Genomic DNA, 22,239 nt, shown 5'->3' with positions numbered 1-22,239 from the left:
CAGATAAAATATTGCTGTATTTAGAGATGAGAAGTGGAAAGTGTTGCTCTGTTGTGAACGGCTCCAGACTCATCTCCTTGTGGGCTGAGGGCTCCTCTGATGCAGCAGTGACAGTAAGGGGACAATACAAAGGCAAAACCACCCCATGTCTAACCCTTTCTTAGCTACTGGTAAAGTAGATAATACAAAGGTTCAGAGTAAAACCCTGGCTTTTGTCCTCAGCTTTTATTTCTATATAATCTATTGTCTAATTTTGCCCCTTTCCCAAAGCTTGCACGCTCACTCACGGGAAGGAAAAGAGGATGAGTCCTTTGGCACAAAGCAGCTGGCAGCACATGGCAGGGACGTGGTGAGGCTCCTGTCATCAAGTTGTTCCTGAACCTGATCCATTATCAACTGATTCCCACTGAGGGCACACAGATCAGATCAGATCAGATCAGACAGAAAGCCACGGGGTAAGGGAACACCAGTCACCTCAGCCACCTCAGTGCCTCAGTCAGCCCACTCACCAATGTGGCTGGGTTAGAAAATGTGATGGTAAAATCAGCTGAACTGGGTTCATGCTCAGCGTTACTACCGATGACAACAAGTTACGAATTCACAGTTGGCTCCAAGAGTTCATCTGAACAAAGCCACCTGTTAAAACTGACTCTTTGCCGGCCTCGTTCACAAACACAAAACATCCAGCGCCACAAACCCAGCGCTCTTGAGCACGACCTGCTCCACAGCCACTTCCAACAGCACGCTTTTCTGTTTACATGTTTAATTATAGCTCTGAAAACAGCGACTCGTGGCCATGCAAGAAATCCCACAGGTGCCTGTTGCCATCAGAAATGTTCCCATTTCATGCACGGCTGCCCTGCAGTCACGGGGGCGGCTGAGGGAGGTTTGTTGCTGATGCAAATGACTCCCTGATGGGAATTCTCCAAACTGCCAGGAAACATGTATGCAATTCCATCCTTACTTTGTTTCAGTTACCCTCTATAAGTGAACGATAAAATCATACCACTTTGGCCATAAATTTAGATCTGAAAGCGCTCTGGGCAGCCTCAGGGCTGAAACAGTGGGATCACAGCTCTGCCTCCTCCTGTGCACCAAATAACACTTTCTCTTTAGCTGGTGCAAACCCAAAGAGCCTCCTCTGGGAATTGTGCTGGTTTGTGCCCACTGCAGAGCTGGTTGTGTGTGGAGGACAAGTGTTGCTGGCCACTCCTGTGTAAAGCAAATACTTTCTACAGAATCTGCATTGACTTCCACTGGTGTCCTGCCCAGGATTTAGACCTTGGCATCAATCTCTCCAGACAGAAGTAGGCATTTTTCAAGAACCAAAAAAAAAAAAAAACAAACCAGTAACTAAAAAACTGTCAAAACACAAATGCAGAGGCAAAACTCAGCACATTTGCCCATTGAATATTAGAACTGCTTTTTTAAGAAATCCCTGTTTGCTCTTCTCTTTCTCTCTCATCCACCTTTGCTCCCACTTTCAGGAGGACACACCCAAGACGCGTTAGTGGAAGCTGTTCTAATCATTTTAGCAGTTTCTGGGTCATGAAAAACAAAGAAAAGCTTATTAACCAGAAAAATGAAATAAGATTTCCCTAAGCTGATTGCCCATAAAAAAAAAAAAAAAAGATTTCCACATTCATTTTTTTCTCTGTAAAACAGAAAACATCTGTCACCATTTCAGTGTCTCGGTGTCCCTGCATGCGTTTCAGCCCCGGCTTGATCAATAAATGCTCCTTTTCACACCTTCTTTCCTAATCTTTTTAGTTAAGCTCAGATAGTTACAGACCAAACCAAAGTAAAACCAGTTAGCCGAGGTCTTTGTCTGCAGGACTTGGTGCTGGCATTGTTTTGAAATATTAAAATATATATATATATATCACTAGGAGATCTTAGCTGGGCCACAGCCACGCTCAGCACAAGTCCTAGAAACGCTGGAACAGAGCTCAGTACTTTGTGTTTCTAAACAGATTGCTTTGCCAAGGTTCAGATTGTGCAACCAAGTCCCAACAATGGCACAGACTGTACAATGCAACCCTCATAAATTAAGCTTCCAAACTGCAAGGCTGTTGTTTCTCTTTGCCACTAGGTTGAAAATATCCAGCCCTTTCAGAGCGGTAATCAGAGCAGGTAAAAATGAGTGTTGATAACTTTCCTGACGATAGCAAGGTACAAAAAAGAAGATGTTGTATGTTGGCAGGGAGGCTTTTGTTTCCATTTGACAAAATGTGGGAGTTTTGTTAAAATGAAAGAACTATTTTTCTTTAGTTCAAAAGGTTGCTTATAGACATGCACCATCTCCAAACCTTGGTAATTGTTGTTGTTACCTCGTCACAGCCCGCGGGGAGGACTCTCGGCGCAGGGGGATCACTATCGACGTGAGGCTCTTTCGAAAGTTCAGAACCGAGAGGAAAAGACCAACCAACCTCCTGGAGAGAGCCTGAGGATCCCAGACAGCCTGAGCTTCCAGCCCTCCGCTGCTCTGAGCACCGGAGCTGAGACCGATGGCTTTGAGCGGGACTTGGGTAAGGTGGCATCTCCTGGAGGGTCAGAGCAGGGTGGTCACTCAGTGCCCTCCCAAGGTGGTTCTTATGCTGTTGCAGTAGAATGAATATTCTATTCTCCTTCATTGCAAGAGAATTCTTCCTAATGGTCCTGGCTTGGGCTGAAAAAACTTCTGGGGTGATGGGGGATCTCAAAGAGATGGTTTGTATTCCACGTGTTGAAGGTGAAGAATGAATATATGAAAAAATGTCCCCTCAACGTTCATTTTACAGTTTAATGGATGAGATTTTTATTAAAATGGCATAAAATGCAACAGGAACTCTTTGCCTTTTCCATGCAGGGCTGTGCTGTCTCACAGGTGTGAGTTCAGCGGTGTCACCTCACTGTGGCAGCTACAGATAGTCCCTGATGGAACAAACCCCATTGACTCAGAGACATTTCCAGCACCTCACAACTTCATCCTAAGGTCTCCAGGAGCCTTACAATTAATTCTTCATAATTACCACATCAGAGCAGTGTGGAATATTGTCCTGCCTGTACAGCAGGAGGCATCAAGGCACAGGACATGGACAGGGGTTCCAAAGGGTGCAGGGTGAGTGATCTGCTGCAGGGAGCTCAGGGCCCTGCGGGGTGGAGGGCATTGCTGCTTCTGCCCAGAGCAAAGGTTTGCATAGAAACAAGGGAAAGTTTGTGGCTGAAAGGGTTAAATGACAAACAGTAGCGTGCAGACCAAGAGATCCCTGCCTGCTTCCACCAAACAGGAGCAGATGGTGCATTGTTTTAAGGGCTTTTCCGAGACAAAGGAACAAGATCAGATAACCTTTCCTCAAAGAGGGTACTTACAAAAAGCCTTTGCTCTTATTAAGGATTCTTCATTGTTTTCCCCACAACATTTTATACATAATATTGGATTTTGAGGTGGTGGAGAAGCCAGCATTGTTTACTGTGCTTCTCCCTACCCCCCAAGGGACTAAGAGGGCATCCTCGGGGGTTGGACAGCGAGTCTGTTGTCTGAAGTGTTTACCATAAGAGAAAGACAATGTATTTATTTACTATTGATAAGTAAGGGCCTGGCCCGACAAGAAGATCCTGCCATCCACCACTGGCCACAGGAACAACAGGAACTGCTGCCTGGTGTCTGTGCCAGGAGCAACCTCCACCTTCCCTGAGCATCTGCAGGAGCTGCCAGCCCGAGGCCGGGCTGTAAAGCAGCACCCCCAGCACTGCAGATGAGGAACTGTCAACGCTGGGGACAATGTGCCTGTGAAATATGGGTCACAAGTGGGGCTGGTCACCACCCTCAGCAGGAACGGGGCATTCAGGCACGGGGCCACATTGTCTGCTCTGAGGCATCGCCCCAGCAGTTGGTTCTGGGCTGTCACAGAGCGCAGAATTCACCCTGCACGTGCAGCATAATGAGGTGTAATTGCCCAACTGCTGCCAAACAAACATGTTTACCTTTAAAGGGTACTTGCATGGCCTAATCTCGACCTGCTATGCCAGAGGGGTGAAGAATTTTCTGCAGTGAAAAATACTTGGCAAAATTACACATTTCATCTTCAAACCTCATCAAGCACAGAACAAGAAGCAGATATTCACAAAATGTTTGTAACTATTTGCTACCTGCAGTAAGACTAAACTTGCCCTGAACTGTTGAATTTCCTTTTTAAACACAGCCAGTGTAAGACCCAGAATTACAAATCCTGTAAGCACGTGCTGTGGTGAACAAAAATAGTCTCCACAGATAGCACTGGAAAGTATTTCACCTCAGTTTAGGCACAACACTGGGTATAACCAAGTGAGCTGATAAGGAAGTGGTTTATATATTACACCACTATATAAAATCTTTCCATTATTCCTGCCAGAACACCAGGTCTCTTCCATGGGGAGCTGAGGAGATGAGCTACACTTTCCTTGATACTTCAGCACATCCCCTGAATAAAGTTGACAGTACCCAGTTCTCTAAATGAGCCAGAAATCTCATTGCATCAGACCAGACTTTTTTCTTTCTTCTTCTTTTTTTTTTTTAATCTTTGAGACATAACAAAGTTTAAGCCAAAATTAACGGTTAAAAAAGTGTTTTCTGTATTTTGAAGCTTAAGCCTGGCTACTGCTTTACAGTAGTTTGCATTGGGAAAGGAAATGGAATGTTTCCATTACTCTTAAAACGCAGAATTTTAACCTGCATTAGAAGGAGAATATTCAGTGTAACATCTTTCCCCTAAACTGCTGATTGACATATTTTCTCGTATCGCTAGAGGGAGCTGCCTTCTTGCTTCTAGCAGAGGGAGAAGTAATGAAATCGGTGGAATCAGCACAGAAGTGTATCAGCATGGTTTCAGCTAATTGTGCCCTGATTGATAGTGCTGAGCTAAGGCAGCTCTTCCCGTTCCCTTCCAAATCCTGCCCTGTGCTCTGTATTTTCCAAAGCTTCAGTGAGCTCCATCCTCAGCCTGCAAACCCCCCTGAAGTGTCTGCAACGGTGGGGTCGTGACTCGAGGGAATTTGGCAGAACTGATGAGGAACAGGAGCACCATTCCCTGGAAATTCGGGCTGGCGGTTGGCTCCAGGCTCTCCTGCCATCCCGCAGCAGGAGCTGCTGCTCTGCACGAGGGGCAGCAGCAGGGGGAGGTGCTGCCATGTGCTGCAACATCTGGCTGGGAGCTGAACTCAGGCCAACCCTCCACACCAGAGGATTTAGACACAAACACAGAGTATGTGGAGGGCAGGAGTAGCAAAGGCCACGTTAATCCCCTTGTTTAGTAAGCAGCTCCTCTTTGGTGACAAGTGGGTACCAGATGTATTTACAGAGGGGAGAAGAACCTGGAAGTGCACACTCTGCCAGGCCCTCCAGAGTGCAGATCAGCACACTGATTTTCCTGAGTGAACAGGCACAGCCTGCAGGTGGAGAGTCTCTTGCTCAGGGGTTGCTCTTGGCTCACAGGTCATGCTGAAGGAGGGCCAAACAGTCTGTGCTGGGTTTATCTCAGCTGGGATCAGGAGTCACCAAGCCTCTTTCTGCATCTCCATTTCCCTGCCATCACCCCATCTCTGTTCCTGCACGTTAACAGAGTGCTGGAATGCCTGGGTGCTGCTTCACCCACCTCTCTTACCTGAGCAACACCTTGAAATGATAAAGCAATTGAGCCAACACAGTAATTTTGGAGATGGGAAAGGATTACCCAAAAAGGGGGAAAATTGGTCAATTCTTTCTGGATCTGCTGCTCCACTCCACAGGAATATTTCAGGACACTTTGTACCCCATATGCAATAATACAGTCAAAGTTGTGCTCGTGCTAAAGTTGCAAGTCTGTATTTTTGTAATAGCTGGGTTGGTCTGATTGCTGACATGGGCAGAAAGAGGAAAAGCTGTCCTTGAGTAAAGCAGCAGTAAATGCTTCTGCCTTGCTTCAAGTGATTAGAAAAATGAGACTTTTAGCCTGGCTTTTTTAATTATATGTCAGGGAGATTCTACAGGGCTTTACTGAGATTCTGCAGGTGCAGCGGAAAGTGATTTAATAAATAGCATTTTTTTTTTCCCAAGGCTGAGTGTTTGCACGTTGGAGCTATCTGGGGAGGCAGTAAAATGCCATTCATCACCACAGAAAAGGATGGGAAGTTTAGCCAGATGGTATTTTCTTTAATGCAGGATGTTGCAACACAAGAAATGCATCTGGAAATAGCCACAATTAGGAAAATTATGTTCCTAAGCAGTGAAAACAGATCAAACTTTTTAATCACTCTGAGATCAATACCACCAGTCAGGCTTTGAGCAGAACAACAATAGCATTGTTCAGCTTGAGGCACAAATTAGAAATATTTGCCAGGTTTTAAACTATATCCCTATAGGTGATCATACTTCCAAGTGGCCCAGATATTAGTTTAAAAAGCTACTCAAACAACTTAGCATCAATAAATTTAGCTTGTAATTTCTTTTTGATAAAATGACCTTATTTGTCCGAACTATCACAAGTATTGAAGGAGCTTTTGAGAGTGGTGAGTGTTCTGTTTACCTGCTGAAGATCTGTTCACTTTTCTTTTTTTTCCTATTGTGCTACTTCAAAATTTCCCTGTAGTAACAACAGCTCTTTCACCCACTCAGTTTTCCTAAATATGCCATTTCACAAAATCATCTCTAGCAGCTATCAGCATTAAAGAGTCTGAATCAGTCCTCAGAATCAGAAGGATTGGCTAAAACCAAAAATGCTTTTAAGAGCATGAACTCTCCCTTTGGCATGTGATTTCTGGGTAATTCAGTGTGATTTTGCCTTTTCCAAGCACCTTCCAAACCCAGGAAATGCCCATTACCGAAATAAAGATGAGATTTTCACCCAGTCCCTCGATTCTGAAAAGGAGGGGGTGAAGAAAAGCCTCCCACAACACCACTGGAAGTGGTAAATGAAATGTGCAGTCAGGCTGTTTATAAAAACAGAGCAGCAGTCTGATAGAAAATCTGCTGGAAGATTTAATATTTTATTTCACTCACACCCACATAAACACAAGCCCCATCCTGTCATGCAAACAATCCCACATCTCTGCTCCTCCTGTGTTAAAGATCCTTCAGGATTTAAAGCAAAAACAAACCCTGCATGTTGTGGGTTTGTCCTGCAGTGTGGGGCGATTTGGATTGAGATTTTATCTCAGGTTTCCAAGTCAAACCTATTTCTATTTATGAGCCCCACTTCAATTCATTTCTGGCTCTGGTTGCTGTGACAGTGGCACAGCACAGAGTAAACACCAGCCCTGTTTGCATAAGCTGAGCAATTCATCTGAGGAGCTCAAAGCAGCCAAGAACGTATCTCTGGCAAACATGACATCACCTGCAGTGTCCAGGACAGGCAGGGGAGTTACAACAAGGAAGGAGCAGGGAAATAGGTGCCCCTGGAACAAGAGGGAAAACAGCTCCACTTAAAAATGAAATTTATTTGCCGAGGTTTTTGTCTCCATGTGACAGGAGAGGAACCAGCCTGCACACATGGAGGGGACACGAGGGACGCAGCTCAAGTTCCAGAGGGAATTACCTGTTGGGAAGCTTTTCTTTTGTACCTGGTGGCTCTGATCCTGTTGGTGCAGCAAAGGAGCAGTGGGACCAAGAGTGGCAATAACCCACACTCTGGAATTCAGGCACAGAACAGGAATTGTTCCCCAGTCCTTCTCTTTCCTGGCACACACCCTCAGGTTCTACCCCTTCCCAAAATTTGCAAGGACTTTATGCTCACAGATTTTTTTGACAGGATGTAGGTAGTGACATTTTCCTTCTACAGTTAAGGCAGAAGAAGTAAATGTATGCAGAGAAGTTATTTCAGGAATAAAGACAGATGTCAGATTTGGGACACTTCCAAAAATAGGCCCAGGGAGGATTCAAAAGGAAAATGCAGTAGGAACAATGTACACATTCCCCTTCTGATGATCCCTTGTTTAGGTATCTGGACTCAGACATGTTTGGGAAGCACAGTCAGGTCATGCAGCAGAGAAAGCTGAGGAACAGATGCCCTGGAACTCTGTTGGAAATACTTTGGTGCTGTCAGACTCTTTCTGAGGTGTACTGGCCTCAGTGGGGAGCCAGCAAGTCAGCCCTGCTGGGAGAACACTCCATAAATGCTTAGATCCCAAAGGACTTTGACAGTGTAGAAACACACCGCCAGGGCAGCAACCAAAATCTGAAGGAATCTGGTTCCAGTGCCTCTGGTTAACTCTGATATTTCTCCAGCTGGCACCCATTAAATGAAGAACAGGTTCTTTTAATTAAATGGTGACTGTTACCATCTATTTCCTAAACTCCTGCAGGTGAGGGAGGCCGTAGCTACAGGGAGCTGGAAGACAAACACAGGAGCCACCTGGACATTTTGAGACAAACTTCCCTACTTCTGGCTCACAAACTGAAGGTCAGTGAAGGTGCTGCTGTCCCTGGATTCAGGTGTGCTTAGGTGATAGTCAGTTGGTATCAGCTGATCTGCATCAGGTTTCTAAACCCCCACAGAGCTATAAAGGAGAGGTACCAGCCTTTATTTGCTGTTTGGAGGTCCTGCTGTAGCTCTGGGGGGTAAGAACAGGTTGCTGTGCTGTAACCAAAGTGGTGTTTGTCCCGCCCTTCTCTTGGAGTTGGCTGCCCTTTGCCCCCAGCTCTGAGGTGCTGTGTCATCCCGTTAAAAACGTCATTTATGGTGTGTCATTTCCTAACACAGATCCATCAGCTCCAGCAGAAAGAGCAGCTTATGGTGCTGAGGGAGAAAGCAAAGCAAGAGCTTCAGGAAAGCCAGAGGTTTTTGAGTGCCTTGCTGCAGCACAGCTCTGAGGTAAGTTATCATTTCATGTCCTGGCTTAACACTTCTAGGTTCAGCAAAATGTTCCTCCAATCCCCACTGGGTTTTATTCTCACTTAGAGTCACTTAATTGGAAGAGGTTTTTTAACTGACTAAAAGCTGTAGATCAGGGTAACTTTCTGGAAGTGCCCAGGTCTCTCAGGTGACAGAGTCCCTTAGACTGTCACTTGGAGTGTTGAGCTGAAATCACTGAGGTACTGCAGCTTTTGGTGTCTATGGCTGGTTTTGTTGTAAAATCAAGAGAAGGTTTTAAGTCCTCAAGAGATAATTACAGTGATGCTTGCTCAGACACGAGAGACTAGTGAGATGCTAATACTGACCAAAAAGTGTCCTCTGAATTATCCTTTGCCTTATCTACAACGAGGTGCTTTCCCAAGAAGACGAAGGAAGAAGATTTAGAAGTTGTGCCTTTCACAAAGATGAGGGAGGTCTGTGGATAATTTCTGTGTGTGCAGGAGTGCAGGAGCTCCAGAGGCAGTGATCCTCCTGTGTCAGGACTGTACCACACACAGCAAACACGGAGAGGACACCAGCTGGAAGGTGACCACGCTGCCGGCAGGTACAGGAGGCAGGATGCAGGGAGGCGTTTGATGATTTGGCCTGTGGTTTGACTCCGTGAACAACTTAGGGCACTAAAGCAAGTGCAATACAGTCATTTTACTCTGATTTACGCCCAAATCATAATATTAACACCTTCCAATCTAGGGGGAGATGCTGCATTTTTAAAAGGTAGAAGGCCCTTTGAAACCTGCGGGACAAAATAGTTTTCCTCATTTTGCATTCCCCCTCATTTTGCATTACCCTCATATACCCTGGTGGGAATGAGAATATTGTATGTGCACATTTTTTTATGTTCATTTAAAGTGGCATAAAGACCTGAGAATTGCTTCTAGGATCTTATGGATGCAATTACCAGAAAGGCACCTTTGCACAGGTAAAACTTTCAACATCACATAAAAATGAGCAGCATTCTGGTTTGAAAAATATTCAGTTTCCACAGAGCCTTAGCTATGAAAGGTAAGAACTGAAATAGTATCTCTGACTGCAATAAGGAAATATTGCCTTTCTTTCTCACCTTCAGTAATCAAGAGATGTGTTCACTGAAACAACCTGCACTGAAGAGAGAAAGAGTTCACACTTCAGTGCCTCCCAAAATAGTGGGAGAAAGAAAACCTCTGGGAGGAAGAGGTTCATGTTGCTCAGTGCTGCAAGAAGGTAAGGGCTGAGTTGAAGGATTTGGTGGTACAGGGAAAACAACACTTTCTAATAAAGCATTAGAAACAGTGAAGCATCCACAGATTGGGACATGTAATCACAGGATAGCTTGGGTTGGAGGGACCTTAAAGATCATCTTATCCTAACCCCTGCCATGGACAGGGACACATTCCCCTAGACCAGGCTGATGAAAGGCCCATCCAGCCTGTCTGGAACAAAATTCGATAACTGACTTCAAAAATTTTGATGTAAATACTTATATTCATTATCCATATCTAAACCATAGCGATCTCCCTTTGTACTCCGGACCTTTCTACGGGGAGCTGGGAGTTAATTAATCTATTGATGGGCCCCTTTTTCCTTTTTACCTGTTTACCATGACTGCACTTAAAAGTGAGCTTAGTGTTCATACCTTGCTCCTGGGAGTGAACAGCCGTGGGGTGGCTCCTCTGGCTCCTGCTGAGGGCAGTGCACGGGCCTGGCTTCCAAGTCTTTGCGAAGGCACCTTGAATTCAGGAACGGATGTTAACTTGTACCGTGGGAGTTGGGGTTTTTTGGGTCTCTCTTTTTCCTTCTGTTACAGATATTTTATTTATAGTGACATCAGTTCCTTTCCTTAGGATCCCTGCCAGCAGATCGGGGGGAGCCGCTGCACAGCCATCAAGCCGTGAACGTGTTGTCACCTCTGGTGGATCTGCCCCATGGGGAGTCCTGTGCAGGGGACAACTCTGGAGAGAGCAGTGACAGCCAGGTAAGGCCAGCTCTGGGAACACTCTGAGGGGGGGTTTTCCTCTGAATTTGGGGTGTTTTTTGGCTTTTAGTCCCTCTATCAGTGACTCTGATGCTCTGCTCTGTCCCTAGTGGAGCGCGGCCATTCCGCTCCACGGAGGCTCCAGCACGTTCTGCCGCCTCAGCCTGGCCCTGGCGCAGCAGTGCCTGAGGGGAGAGGAGCTGCGGGCTCGACACCAGGCCACCCTCCTCCAGCTCCGCAAAAAGGCTCTGAGGGAGAAAGCCAGGGCCGAGCTGGCCTGGCTGGGCCACCAGAGACGGTGAGGGGCAACAATGGGCAGGACGCCAAACCCACCATGGCGGGGACAGGGCCCTCAGCACCAGAGACCTGCTTGGCCAGGACTGCTTTACTCCCTTTTCTTCCTTTCAGGGAAAGAGAACAAATATAAAATCCTTCTCTCAGAAAGCAAGCATGGGTATAGAAGGGGAAGAGGAGAGGAGGCTGCATGGTTTTAGTCTCTCCAGAGCAGAGCTGAGCTTCCGACTGCAGCCTCCTTTGGGGTGGGGTGAGGAGCCCTCAGGGATGGTGAGGGGTGTCCCTCAGTGCTGACCAGGATGAGGAGCCCTTAGGGATGGTGAGGGTGTCCCTCAAAACTGACCAGGATGAGGAGCCCTCAGGGATGGTGAGGGGTGTCCCTCAAAACTGACCAGGATGAGGAGCCCTCAGGGATGGTGAGGGGTGTCCCTCAAAACTGACCAGGATGAAGAGCCCTCAGGGATGGTGAGGGGTGTCCCTCAGTGCGGACCGGGATGAGGAGCCCTTAGGGATGGTGAGGGGTGTCCCTCAGTGCTGACTGGGATGAGGAGCCCTCAGGGATGATGAGGGGTGTCCCTCAGTGCGGACCGGGATGAGGAGCCCTCAGGGATGGTGAGGGGTGCAGTGTGAGCACCCCAGTGCACGGTGTCCCTCACCAGTGCTGTGCACTGAGCACTCAGGAAACTCCATCTGCCTTGGGAGAGGTCCAGGCACCACAGCCCCAAGGTTGGGAGATGTCCTCTGAGTCTTGAAGAACTTTCTGCAGAGCCCTCCATAGCTACTGCTGCTCTGAGAGGAGCTTTTCTCCCATCCCTAGCGTTGTTTTCCGAAGGGCGGTAAATTCAAGGCGTTTAATCATCTGATTGTGATTCTCATCCTTCTCTGATCTCCAGTGTTCTGGAAAACCTGCAGGATAGTCATGGAGCCTCTGCCATGGCAGCAAAGCAGTGCAAAATCCTCATGGAGCTGAAACAGGAGCAGGTAATGCTGCAGTGAGAGGAGCTGGGCTTCATCTCATGACCAGTGGGAGAAAATGCAGCACAGGGAGATGCCTGGAGTTGCTGGAGCAAGTGGGGTCTGCTTTTTAAAAAAGAAAAATCACTTTGCATGCATTATTCTGCTTGTTTCCTATATTCAGTGAGGGTTTTTTTGTGCTGAAGTCAGCAGTCTGTAAATCTTGGATAAAAGAAAACACCTTTTTATATCTTGTTTCCTGCTACTTCACTGTTATTGTGGATTTTTCTATTTATGGTACAACAAACAGGTCATGTAATATAGGTTTTCACTGATTTATGCAGATTTATGCTTCTGATGTTGAAATACATTAAATTAATCTGACAGCTAATTTTATAATCTCAGTTATTCTGCTATGCAGGGTTCATAATTACACTTGGTAGTCAGAAAGTGTGTCCTGCTCCTTATGTAGTACAAGCCTGTCCTTTCCTTAAAGGGATTCCGAATGCAAACTGCAAGCATCCTGTAGTTTTGAATGATCTGAAGATAATTAATTTTTAAAGGTCTCGCCTCTTGACACCCCATCGAAATATCCCCTTAATCTGTCATCAGTTTTCACAGGTAACCCCTCCACAAAACCATATTGAATTTTCAGGGTGTTTTGTGAGTAGTATGTTAAGAAACTTTACACATATTTTTTAAGTAGGTCTTGTTATCTTCTCTCTTATGCTCCTTTCCTTTTCTGCTTTGCGTAGGCAGAAATCCAGCACCTGCAAAACATCTACAGGGCAGCCCATCAAGAAAGAAAGCTTTTGTTAAAGCAGCAAAGAGAAATCTTAATGATGCAGCATTCAACAGCACAACTCCAGGAAAAGCTGCACAGTTTGTCTGGGAAGCAAGAGGTTGTGAAGTCACAGTCGCTGGATGTCCTGGTGGGTTTTTGGGTGGGTAAGAGCTGAAGTCAGAGCTGATCCTACAGGTGAAACCTTCTGTTTTCTTTTCCTTTTAGGTTGTGAGGAACCAAGCAACTGAAGAAGCAATAAAGCTGAAGAAAATGAAGCTTATTTCTGGCCCAAAGTCCTACTCCTCTTCAGCAGAGTCTGCAGCCCCTCCAGAAAGGCCTGAGCTGTCAGGGAGTAAAGAGAGTTGTCTCCAGCTAAAGCACAAACAGAAGAAACATGAGGGGTAAGTAAAACCCTTTCTTAGTGATAGCTGAAGGTAAGAACCAACCTAGTGAGGCAGATTGAGACAGTTATGTCCTAGATAACTGTGTGAGCTCTAAACACCCCGAAGAGGGGAGTTTTATAATGATAAGTTTTGAAAATCTTGATGTTCAAGCAGTTGATGCATGAAGATCACTGCTTATTCTGACCAACCTGGTGTCCCAAATGGTAAGTTCCTCAGGGCACTTTTAATGATGCCACGCAGCTACTAATAGTAGTTCATGTGTTCATCATGGCTTTTAAAACCTCTCTGCAACTATATATTAATTAGACTTCAAAATACCCACGCTGAATGAGTAGAAATGTATTGATTTAATTGGAAAAAAAATTAAAAAAAACAACATATCTGTATGAATTAAAACCCCTTTTCATTCAGTGCACCCAGAGCTTTAGCAGAATGGTGAGTCAGGTTTGTGCATTTACTTAAGTCCCCACAGGGAAAGGCTTTCAAATAAATCCCTGCATGGAACTGATCTATAATTCATGGTGTTATTGATTACAAGTCAGAGGAATCTTTAAAAGGTTTCTTGGCTGTGCTTTCACTTCTTATCACTGACAAGGCTGCTCATAGGAGAACAGTGAATATTGGTGTCAGTCTAGAGCAGCCAGGGCCTGCTGGAACTCAAATGCACCCAAATTCAGGCTGATTGTCCACAGATCTCTGTCCTGGGTAGGAGAGCAGAGCGAGAATTCTGCTATTTATCCACCAGCATGGGTGTGGTCATATTTTACACTGATCAGCAAAGCAGTTAACAAGATGGGGACTGGAAAGGGATGGAAAAGTTTGGGAAATATTTTCAAAACTGAAACCAAACTGAAATAATAAATTACCAACATGCAGAAAAAAATGCTGGTTTAGGGTTTTGTAATGGGTGTTAAATACTAGAAACAAATGATAAAGAAATGTATAATTCTTTCACGTGGACAAGCTTTTAACTTAAGAATTAGGGATATATGTCCTAAACTGAGATACTTATTTTGATGTCCTTACATGTTAGTAGTGTTGAATACTATAGAGAAATTTACCTTCTGGATATTCATCCTGTTAATATCCTCAAGAACATATTTACCTTTTTAAACTGGTATTAAAGTAAAAGCTAGTCAAAAAACCCAATGAAACCAAACCAAAAAAACCCAGATTTTTTTTTTTTTTCTGAACAGAATAACTTAACTCTTAATTATAGAGCTGAGGGAAAAGCCTGTGAATATGAGTCATGTTGCCTTGTGATTTTACAGTAAGGAGACTGTTAAGAAAGTTTAAAGTCACCATCAAAATCAGTATCTGATGTCCCAAATGTCCATAAAGTTGCAATGCTATACTTGAAGTAGAAAATTTCATGAGAATTGTTGAAATCTGAAATGCTATGATTGATTGGAAAGGGAGGAGGCAGACAGGTTCAGAGTTTGACCCTGGATTTGCTTTTTGAGTTCTAATGTTGTTTGTTTGTTTGTTTTTTTCAGTCTCCTCCTGTTCTTGTCTATGAAGGTTTGAAACTTGACTGTATAAAATATAAAACCAAGTGAGAGGGAGGGGATTGAAGAAATAAATACACTGTTCAGAGTGTTTCTGGCTTTACTAATTTGCTGGTTTAGAAATGCTCTAGAGATACTATCAAGCACTACCAGAAGCATTTATTTTGTACTTTTGACTTCATATGGATTTGTCATGACTAACTTGGAAACACAAACCCCACTCCCAATAATTAATCCAAATTAATCCTTTGTCCAACTCTTTACAGCTTTCCTGCTGAGAACAAGGGAACACTGGGACAGCATCAGAAACAGGCAGAGGAGTCCCCAGGTTTGGAGCAGTCCCTTGGTGTGAAAATGTCCAGAATGGTGGCCAAGAGAGTGTATGATGATGCTGCTGGTGAAACCACAGGCTCAGTCTTCCTGGCTGAAGACTGCAGAAACACAGGTACCCAGTGCAGATTCTGCAGCAAACCATGTCTGTGACCATTTACTTACTTCAGGGCAAAAGTGGAAGTCTCAGCTGCTCTTTGGAGCAGTTCAAATGATCTTTCAGGAGAGGACTTTCAGCTGCTGGTGGTGTGACTAGTAATGTGTAGGGCAATGGTTACTCAAACTATAAATGACTTAACACTGAGCTAAACAAAAAGCCAAAGTAAAGTTAGTAATATAAAAAACTAGCACTGAAAACATTGTAATTTAATGTTGCATCTTACAGAACTTATTGCTCGGGGTAATGTTTTATTACCTCTGGAACATATAAATTCAGCTAAAATGGATGAACCTGTATCTACACCAATTACCAGAGAAGGCAGACAGCGTGCATTTCAGGTAAGGATCCCTCTGGAATTCCATTAATGCCTAAAGAAACGGTGCCCTGGGATATATTGGCCTCATGGCAGGACCAGCACAAGACTCACCTGGCAGTTATGACATTAAGTAAAAATCAGTCTGTGTTGGGTACATTCACTTCATCTAAACATTAAATTTTGACCTGGGTTCAGCTGGTTCCCCAGTTCTCCCACCCCTTCCATGTTCTCTGTGCTCTTACCTGGTGACATTGTATTTAACTCATCTCCTGTGGGAAAGTGCTGTGCTGCTCCAGGGGAAACTAAACCTGTTCCCAGAGCACTAAACTATTATTTCCCACAGCATCTGCAGAGACCAGTCCCTTCCCTATTTCCTACCTCCTTGATACAACCCCAATGTGGATATATGTGCTCAGGAGCCCACAGGCCCTTATATACTTTAGGGGGAACATGTAAATTTAATCTGATATTAACTGTGATTCTTAAATATTTACATCCCAGGAATCTGTGCTGCAGGAAGAGGCATTCCTTTCAAACCCAGAGGTGGATCCTAAAGGCAGTGAAGATTTTAGTCCACGTGGCAGCAAGTTCACAGTGAAAAGCTTGGGGATGCTTTCTACCTGGTGTAACTTCTGCATGGTTCAGGCAGAGAACACTCCTGAGGGAACAGGTAAATCATATTTAATGCTTTTATGTCCAATCTGTTTCAACCACTTCACTCAAACTTTAATCCAGACAGAAAGTGCCTGTTAACAAAGTGTCTTGCTCACTATACCCAACAGATAAATCACTGCTGGGCAAGATGAGGGGATCTCTCCAAGGTTTATTAGGAGATATGATTGCCCTGCTTCCTCAGAACAAAATCATAACTTATTCTGATTGTATCAGTAACAATTTAGCCTCTCTTGAGGCATTTTTTCAGTAATTTAAGGGTGCTCTTTTTTAAAGAACATAGATCAGTTGAAGATAGACTTTGACAGGACCCGCTGGAGTTATTTTTGTTTCCAGGTTTTATCCTCAGTTCATATTTCTTACTCTTCAGTAGGGCATATAAAAAATAAAACTGTCTGTTTATATATGAGTCAGTTATATCATTTACGTAGTTCTGGGTAGGCATAATCTCTGTATTATAAATACAAAATATTGCCACAATGTGTAAATATTTGTGTCTTTTTTTCCTAATGAACCATCTTTCTGCATTTAATCCTACATACCATAGCGAGGGAGACTATAGGTTTGTGTGTCCTAAAAATACTTTTTAATGAAATGCTGATTTTTAAAAAAAATTCTTTTAAATGTTCCAGTTAAAGAAGTGGAAGTGCCTGTTCCTTATCAGGTGGATGACAGTCAGTGTTTGAAGCATTTGGACCCTGTTTCTCATGAAGCTCCTGACGAAGAACTAAATTTAAAAGCATTTTCTGAAGGATTTTCTTCCACTGAATCATCATCCAAGTCAAACAACTTCTTTTTGAAAAGTGCCAAATCAGCCTCTTCACCTCCAGAATTTCAGAAGGTGTCTGCAGTTTGGATTGACATCTCGGCAAGCTCCATTTCAGGTTCAGAATTGGAGCTGAAACACGGAGAGGACACAGATGGCAGTGTCCCAGGAGAGTTTGTCCATGACAGTGGTGAGGTGTCTCCTGATCTTTCAAAAGAGGTGCCAACAGCAATAAGTAATGGAAAGGAAATATCACCCAATGATGATCATGAACTGCCTGAAGATGACAGCTCTGAGATTTCATCACGCTCCCAGCAATCCCCTGGAGATGGGTTGGATCATGGCTGCACTGACCACCTGCTTTCTCTCATTCCAGCAGACAAAGCAAGTGCCTCCAAAACCAAACCAGCACGTTCCTCCCAATCTGCTAACCCTGAGGAGGGAACGGGTGAGCCACACCTGGGTGCCTCAGGAAGCTCCAGTAGAAACCAATCCTGTTCTCAGGAGATCCCAGAACAGGGTAACGATGCCTCTGCCAGCTCCTCATGCAGTGATGATATTTACTCACCTAAGATCTACGAACAGCAGAAACCTAATTCTACAGCGAACAGAGTGTTAGGGGAAATTAGCAGTTCATTTGTGGATCAGAATAGAGACCTGAAGGGTTTTCCACCTTTGGTTTCTTTGAAACATCGAGATTCAGTTACTGACCAACTGGGGAACATTGTTTCTTTTCTGCCTGAGAGAGATATTGCAAATAACAAACTGTTAGCATGTCTGTCTCCCCAGAGGGGGCTCTTTTCTTCTGCCTCCTCAAAAAAGCAATTATTTCAGGCTGAGCACTGCTCTTCCAAAGGGGAAGATGATGCAACCTCTATTAGTGATAAGGGTCTCCCTCCAGCTGCTGAGGATGCCTTGTCGGAAATCCTGTCTCCTGGGGATGAAGTATTGTCCTGTGGAAGTGCTGACTTGCCATCCTCTGACAAAAAGGATTTGTCATTGCCAAGTGACGATCTTCCTCCTCCCTCTTTAGGTGCAGGTGCAGTGAGAAATGATGATCCTACCTCCAGCACAGATGATTTCCCATCCCCACCAGAACAAATGACAGGCTCAGAGACCAGTCAGGGGATGGGTGAAGATACATCACTGGAAATGGATGCATGGTCCCCATTACCTGATAACATCGTGCCTCAAGAATTTCCCCCACTCAGTCAAGAGACAATTGATGCTTTTTCAACTCAGGGTGGTTGTCCCTCAGAACAATCTTCACTTCAAGCCACTTCCAGCCCAAAGGAGGACTTACCAGAACACCAACAAGGAGATAGTGAGCCAGCTTTGCAGCCTTTGGAGCTCCTGCCTGTATCAAACCCTACTTTTTCTGGTCAGGCCAGTAAAAGTCCTGACTTATTAACGAACCAATGTACAACAGATTTCATGCTGCCCAGCACTGGTGGGGACGGTGATGACCCATTGCTGTCATTTGAAATTGGGGACAGGGTGCTGGTAAAGCAGAGCCAGGCTGGGACTCTGCTGTTCAAAGGACGGACTCATTTTGCCAGTGGCCACTGGGCTGGTGTTGCTCTGGACAAAGCTGAAGGTGACAATGCTGGGACTTACCAAGGGGTGAAGTATTTCCGGTGTGCTCAGCACTGTGGTGTCTTTGTCAGGCCTGAAGAGATCTCACACCTGCTGGGGGATAACAAAAAGGCTTCCAGTTCCTCTGGGGGTGAAGATTCCCACTCTGATGATGGTGAATCTTTCAAAAGGGACTGCAGATATTCTGGAGGTGACAAGCAGAGAGTGGGGTTTACAGAGCAGAAAACAGAAGACACAAAAAGTGCGGGAGGTTCAGAAGTAAAAGAAAACCAGTCCAGGTTACACACTGCCTTGCTGTCTAGAAAAGGGCAGAAGTTTCCACCTTGCAACCAGTGTAAATGTACTGAATTTCTCTGTGAAAAGAACTTGATGTGCTTGGGACCAGATAAGGAAAAAACAGAGCTGGCACAAATAAAACAAAGGATACTTGCAGCTGTGCTTCCAGTGAAAAGCAGGACCAATACCACAGATGAGGTAAACACAAGCAAAAATATTTGTTGCTTGGTAGAGGATCAGAAAAGAATTAAACTTGCTGATGATGTTGCAAGTGAACTCGGTAAAAAACTTCTGGTGGATGTTTTAATTGCATTTTCTGAAACAGCTCAACACAAATATAAAAGTGCCTTTGAAAAGGACATGATGAATTACTGCAAAGGCCTCAGGCAAGGAGACAGCCAGAAACTGTTTCTCCTCAAAGAAAATTCAGCTGCTGTCTTATCTGAACCATCAGCAAAGGTTTCTGATGTTCTCCTGGGTGATTTTGATACGCTTTGCATTCGTGGTTGTCACACAGTAGCAGAAAGAATTGTAACTAAATTTATAGACGATGCAGTGAAAGAATATAGGAAGATTAAAAGAAAACATGGATCAAAAGCAGACAAGATACTTCATTTATCTTCAGAGACTTCTCCAACCACTCTGCCAGTAAGTACAATGGGAGAGTTTTTATTTAAAGTGTTGGACCTGAAGCTGGGTCTACCCGGGCAAGAATTTATCACTCATAAAAATTACATCACGTCACCATTAGGAACCGGGTTGCTCCCTTAATCTGACCCATTTAAGGGATTACATTTAAGGAATTATTCTCACTTAAGGTTTGTTGTTTGTTTTGTTTTGTTTTGTTTTTATTCCCTCTCTCCTGAAGTTCCTTAATAAAATCCTTGATGCTGGTGTGTTTGGAAGCTCTGAAGACTTTGTTCAGCCTAATTCTGACCAACATGTGCTGGTGAGACAAAGACAAAGGCAATACTTGTACAAATTAGATCACTGGCACTCAGCTCCTTGGAAGAAAACTGTGGAAGTTCCTCTTGTGATACCACATTGCAGTTCTTACGTTAGAAACTTGTCTGCATGTGCTGTAGAAGAATTGTGGACCCCAGAAAACATAAATTCAAATTTCAGGAGCATCAGTGTGCCAAAGTACTCTGAATGTACTGATCTTCCAGAGAATGATTTGGAAGCAGAAAGCAAAAGGATGTATCATCAGGTATTTTCAAAGCACTAACTGTTATTAACTTTTCTAGTGTTCTGTAAGCTGACTCAGATAATGTTTAATATTAATCTAATTATTAAACTGACACAAAAACGTAGCTAAAGGAACACTGGAAGGCACTGCAAAGTAAAGCTGGATAATTCCAGTAGAATTATGGCTGCTTTTGCCAGAGTTCTTCAGCCATGAGACCCTGGACACCTGACAGCAGCTGTGGGAGCATCAGTGATGCAGGTGCTGTCAGGAAATCCTGCCCTGAGATTCCAACCTTTCCTGTCACCCCCTCCAACCCCCAAAAATCCTTCAGAAATGCTGAGAAAACGTTTGCAAGGGCCAGCAGGGAGAGGTTCAGCTGTGTCAGTGCTGCGGTTTTGCTGTTCCAGGTTATATTTGACTTGACCCGGGAGCTGTTACGTGCAGAATATCGAGTGACTGCAGATCCAAATAGTTTTCCATGGATGAAAATAAACGTGGGATCTCGCTGTTCCAGGCATCCCTGCAGAAGAACAGATGTCAGGGATGTCAAGGTACGTTCTGGGAATGGGAAGTGCAGGAACAAGAGTCAGTGAAGAGAGCAGGTCTTGCAGTGGCGACGAGAAGTGTGAAACTGGGGAGAAGGGTGGTGGCAGTGGAAGTGATGGGGGAAGAAAACAGCATGAAAATGCCTGAATAAACACAGGCTGAGCTGGTTAGTCAAAATATTCCAAAAGTGTGGAGCTCTGCAGAGGAATGGCCTAAATCCTCCTAATTATGACTACTTTGGGTGTAACCTCTAAAGCAACATTATGACTAAAATGTGTTGGTTGAGGAGTTCCCTAAACTTGGGGAGGTTTCTGGCCTCAAAGCTGGATTTTCAGTGCCTGTCACTGATCTGCTACAGTTCCTGTGAGGCCAATCCTTTTCAGCCTTTTTTTTTCTTTTGTAGACATTTGTTCAGGGTGAAATTATTAAAATAATGAACCTGGAAAAGAATGACTTAGAAATGAAAAGGAAATTCCTAAATATGACCAAGTATGGAAACTGTAAGAGAGACAGAGTGGATCTTATTCTGGTAAGCAGAATTCCAAATGGGATTTGCCCACTTATTAAACTAGAAATTCTTTTGTGAGAACCATATTTTCTTAATTACTTCAGAACTTCAAGTTATTGCCTTTTTTTCCAGTACACTTGCAATAATAATCCAGTATTTCCTGTTCTAGCGAGTGGTTTAATATCTCAATATATAAACTATATTATATCTATTTTATTATATATCATTTATAGAAAGCTGTTGCATTAGGTACAGTGTCTCAATACCTTTCAGAACCAACCATACTCCTCCTCTTGAGCTTATTCTTGTTCTATTTCAGGTTCAGGAGCTCCGTAAAGAAGAGTCTCAGTGGACTTACTATGGTGATGATGAATTAACAGTGAAGATGAGGATGACTGAAGGCATATTTGATTGCTTGATCCTTGATACAATCAGAGTTCTTAATAAGATTTATCTGAGAAAAGCCTGTGAATAGAAGTTTTTCCTCATGGGCCCAAATGGAGGAATTTTAATCTCTGATTTTTTTTTTCTTTATTTTTCAGTCAAGAAATGAGTGATTTAAGAACTTTAACTCTGAACTTGTACCCAATACCAGTGTGGCCTTGGCCTAATTTGTACACTCATATTTACGATGAAAGGTTCAAGGAGAGACTTATGCAGATGGAAAAATAACACACAAAATATCCTCCTTGTTTTCTGTGCTTTGGGGAGGCTCATTAAGATCAATGGTCTTCTTAGACTGATGTCACACAGAATCCAAAGGGGGGAAATTTTATTCTCTTTTTTAATTCAAGACTGCACTTTATCTGCTTTGAAGAGCACAATGTGTTTTAAAATTTTATCCAAGTCTCTCCAAACAGGTTTCAGAACCAATTTGTGTGCAAGTGATCTTATTCTTGTTATCACGCTCAGGTTTGTGAATGCTTTGAAAATTGTGTTCAGAAAATCACTGGTGACTGTCTGAAGAACGTAAATGTGCAGATGGAGTTGCATCTCCCAGATCCTGAATTGCTGTGGGCCTCTGTAGTTTGGAATAAACTCCTCTAACCGGAACAAGTCTAAAACTTTTCCTGATGGGTGCAGCAGACTTTAAAGTGACTGTGCATCATTATTGTTTTTAATACACTGTGGAACTAGTT

At 44.0% G+C, this 22,239-nt stretch overlaps 3 protein-coding genes across 4 annotated transcripts in view; all 3 read left to right on the top strand.

The window, feature by feature from the left end:
- The window catches only part of LOC114059108, a 5,692-nt gene extending 3,009 nt beyond the window's left edge, over window positions 1-2,683 (top strand). Inside the window, exon 4 of the mRNA XM_027887152.1 lies at window positions 2,341-2,683. Coding sequence (XP_027742953.1) covers window positions 2,341-2,614 — 274 coding nt within the window. The 3' untranslated portion in view covers window positions 2,615-2,683. The remainder of the gene's footprint in view (window positions 1-2,340) is intronic.
- Window positions 2,519-18,033, top strand: LOC114059096 (centrosome-associated protein 350-like). Its single transcript, XM_027887135.1, has 15 exons — window positions 2,519-2,528; window positions 8,296-8,393; window positions 8,694-8,804; window positions 9,287-9,390; window positions 9,913-10,046; window positions 10,667-10,797; window positions 10,908-11,095; window positions 11,985-12,072; window positions 12,801-12,977; window positions 13,055-13,230; window positions 15,008-15,186; window positions 15,457-15,569; window positions 16,049-16,217; window positions 16,852-17,930; window positions 18,019-18,033. The coding sequence occupies exons 3-15, from the start codon at window positions 8,724-8,726 to the stop codon at window positions 18,031-18,033; spliced, it is 2,634 nt and encodes an 877-aa protein (XP_027742936.1). The 5' UTR covers window positions 2,519-2,528; window positions 8,296-8,393; window positions 8,694-8,723.
- LOC114059107 (centrosome-associated protein 350-like) lies at window positions 17,953-22,239 on the top strand. 2 transcript variants are annotated; one of them, XM_027887150.1, is made up of 5 exons: window positions 17,953-19,505; window positions 19,726-20,067; window positions 20,454-20,597; window positions 20,996-21,121; window positions 21,420-22,239. In XM_027887150.1, the coding sequence occupies exons 1-5, from the start codon at window positions 18,087-18,089 to the stop codon at window positions 21,573-21,575; spliced, it is 2,187 nt and encodes a 728-aa protein (XP_027742951.1). In that variant the 5' UTR covers window positions 17,953-18,086; the 3' UTR covers window positions 21,576-22,239. The 2 variants fall into 2 exon arrangements, with proteins under 2 accessions (XP_027742951.1, XP_027742952.1); XM_027887151.1 differs by lacking the exon at window positions 17,953-19,505 and having other exon boundaries at window positions 19,681-20,067.

Source organism: Empidonax traillii, unplaced genomic scaffold (genome assembly GCF_003031625.1).
Source record: "Empidonax traillii isolate 1590-97213 ecotype Southwest subspecies unplaced genomic scaffold, ASM303162v1 scaffold204:size1584377, whole genome shotgun sequence".
Taxonomy (NCBI): Eukaryota; Metazoa; Chordata; class Aves; order Passeriformes; family Tyrannidae; genus Empidonax; species Empidonax traillii.
The sequence above is the reverse complement of the archived record's forward strand: the minus strand, read 5'-3'. Positions and strand labels throughout refer to the sequence as shown.

Excerpts from the sequence above, each read along its gene's own strand:
- LOC114059107 (XM_027887150.1), top strand. The coding sequence starts at position 18,087 with ATGACAGGCTCAGAGACCAGTCAGGGGATGGGTGAAGATACATCACTG. Across the intron at positions 20,598-20,995 it reads CAGATGTCAGGGATGTCAAG|ACATTTGTTCAGGGTGAAAT; the intron begins GTACGTTCTGGG and ends TTTCTTTTGTAG. Across the intron at positions 21,122-21,419 it reads ACAGAGTGGATCTTATTCTG|GTTCAGGAGCTCCGTAAAGA; the intron begins GTAAGCAGAATT and ends GTTCTATTTCAG.
- LOC114059096 (XM_027887135.1), top strand. The coding sequence starts at position 8,724 with ATGGTGCTGAGGGAGAAAGCAAAGCAAGAGCTTCAGGAAAGCCAGAGG. Across the intron at positions 9,391-9,912 it reads GGTGACCACGCTGCCGGCAG|TAATCAAGAGATGTGTTCAC; the intron begins GTACAGGAGGCA and ends TCTCACCTTCAG. Across the intron at positions 13,231-15,007 it reads AAACAGAAGAAACATGAGGG|CTTTCCTGCTGAGAACAAGG; the intron begins GTAAGTAAAACC and ends AACTCTTTACAG.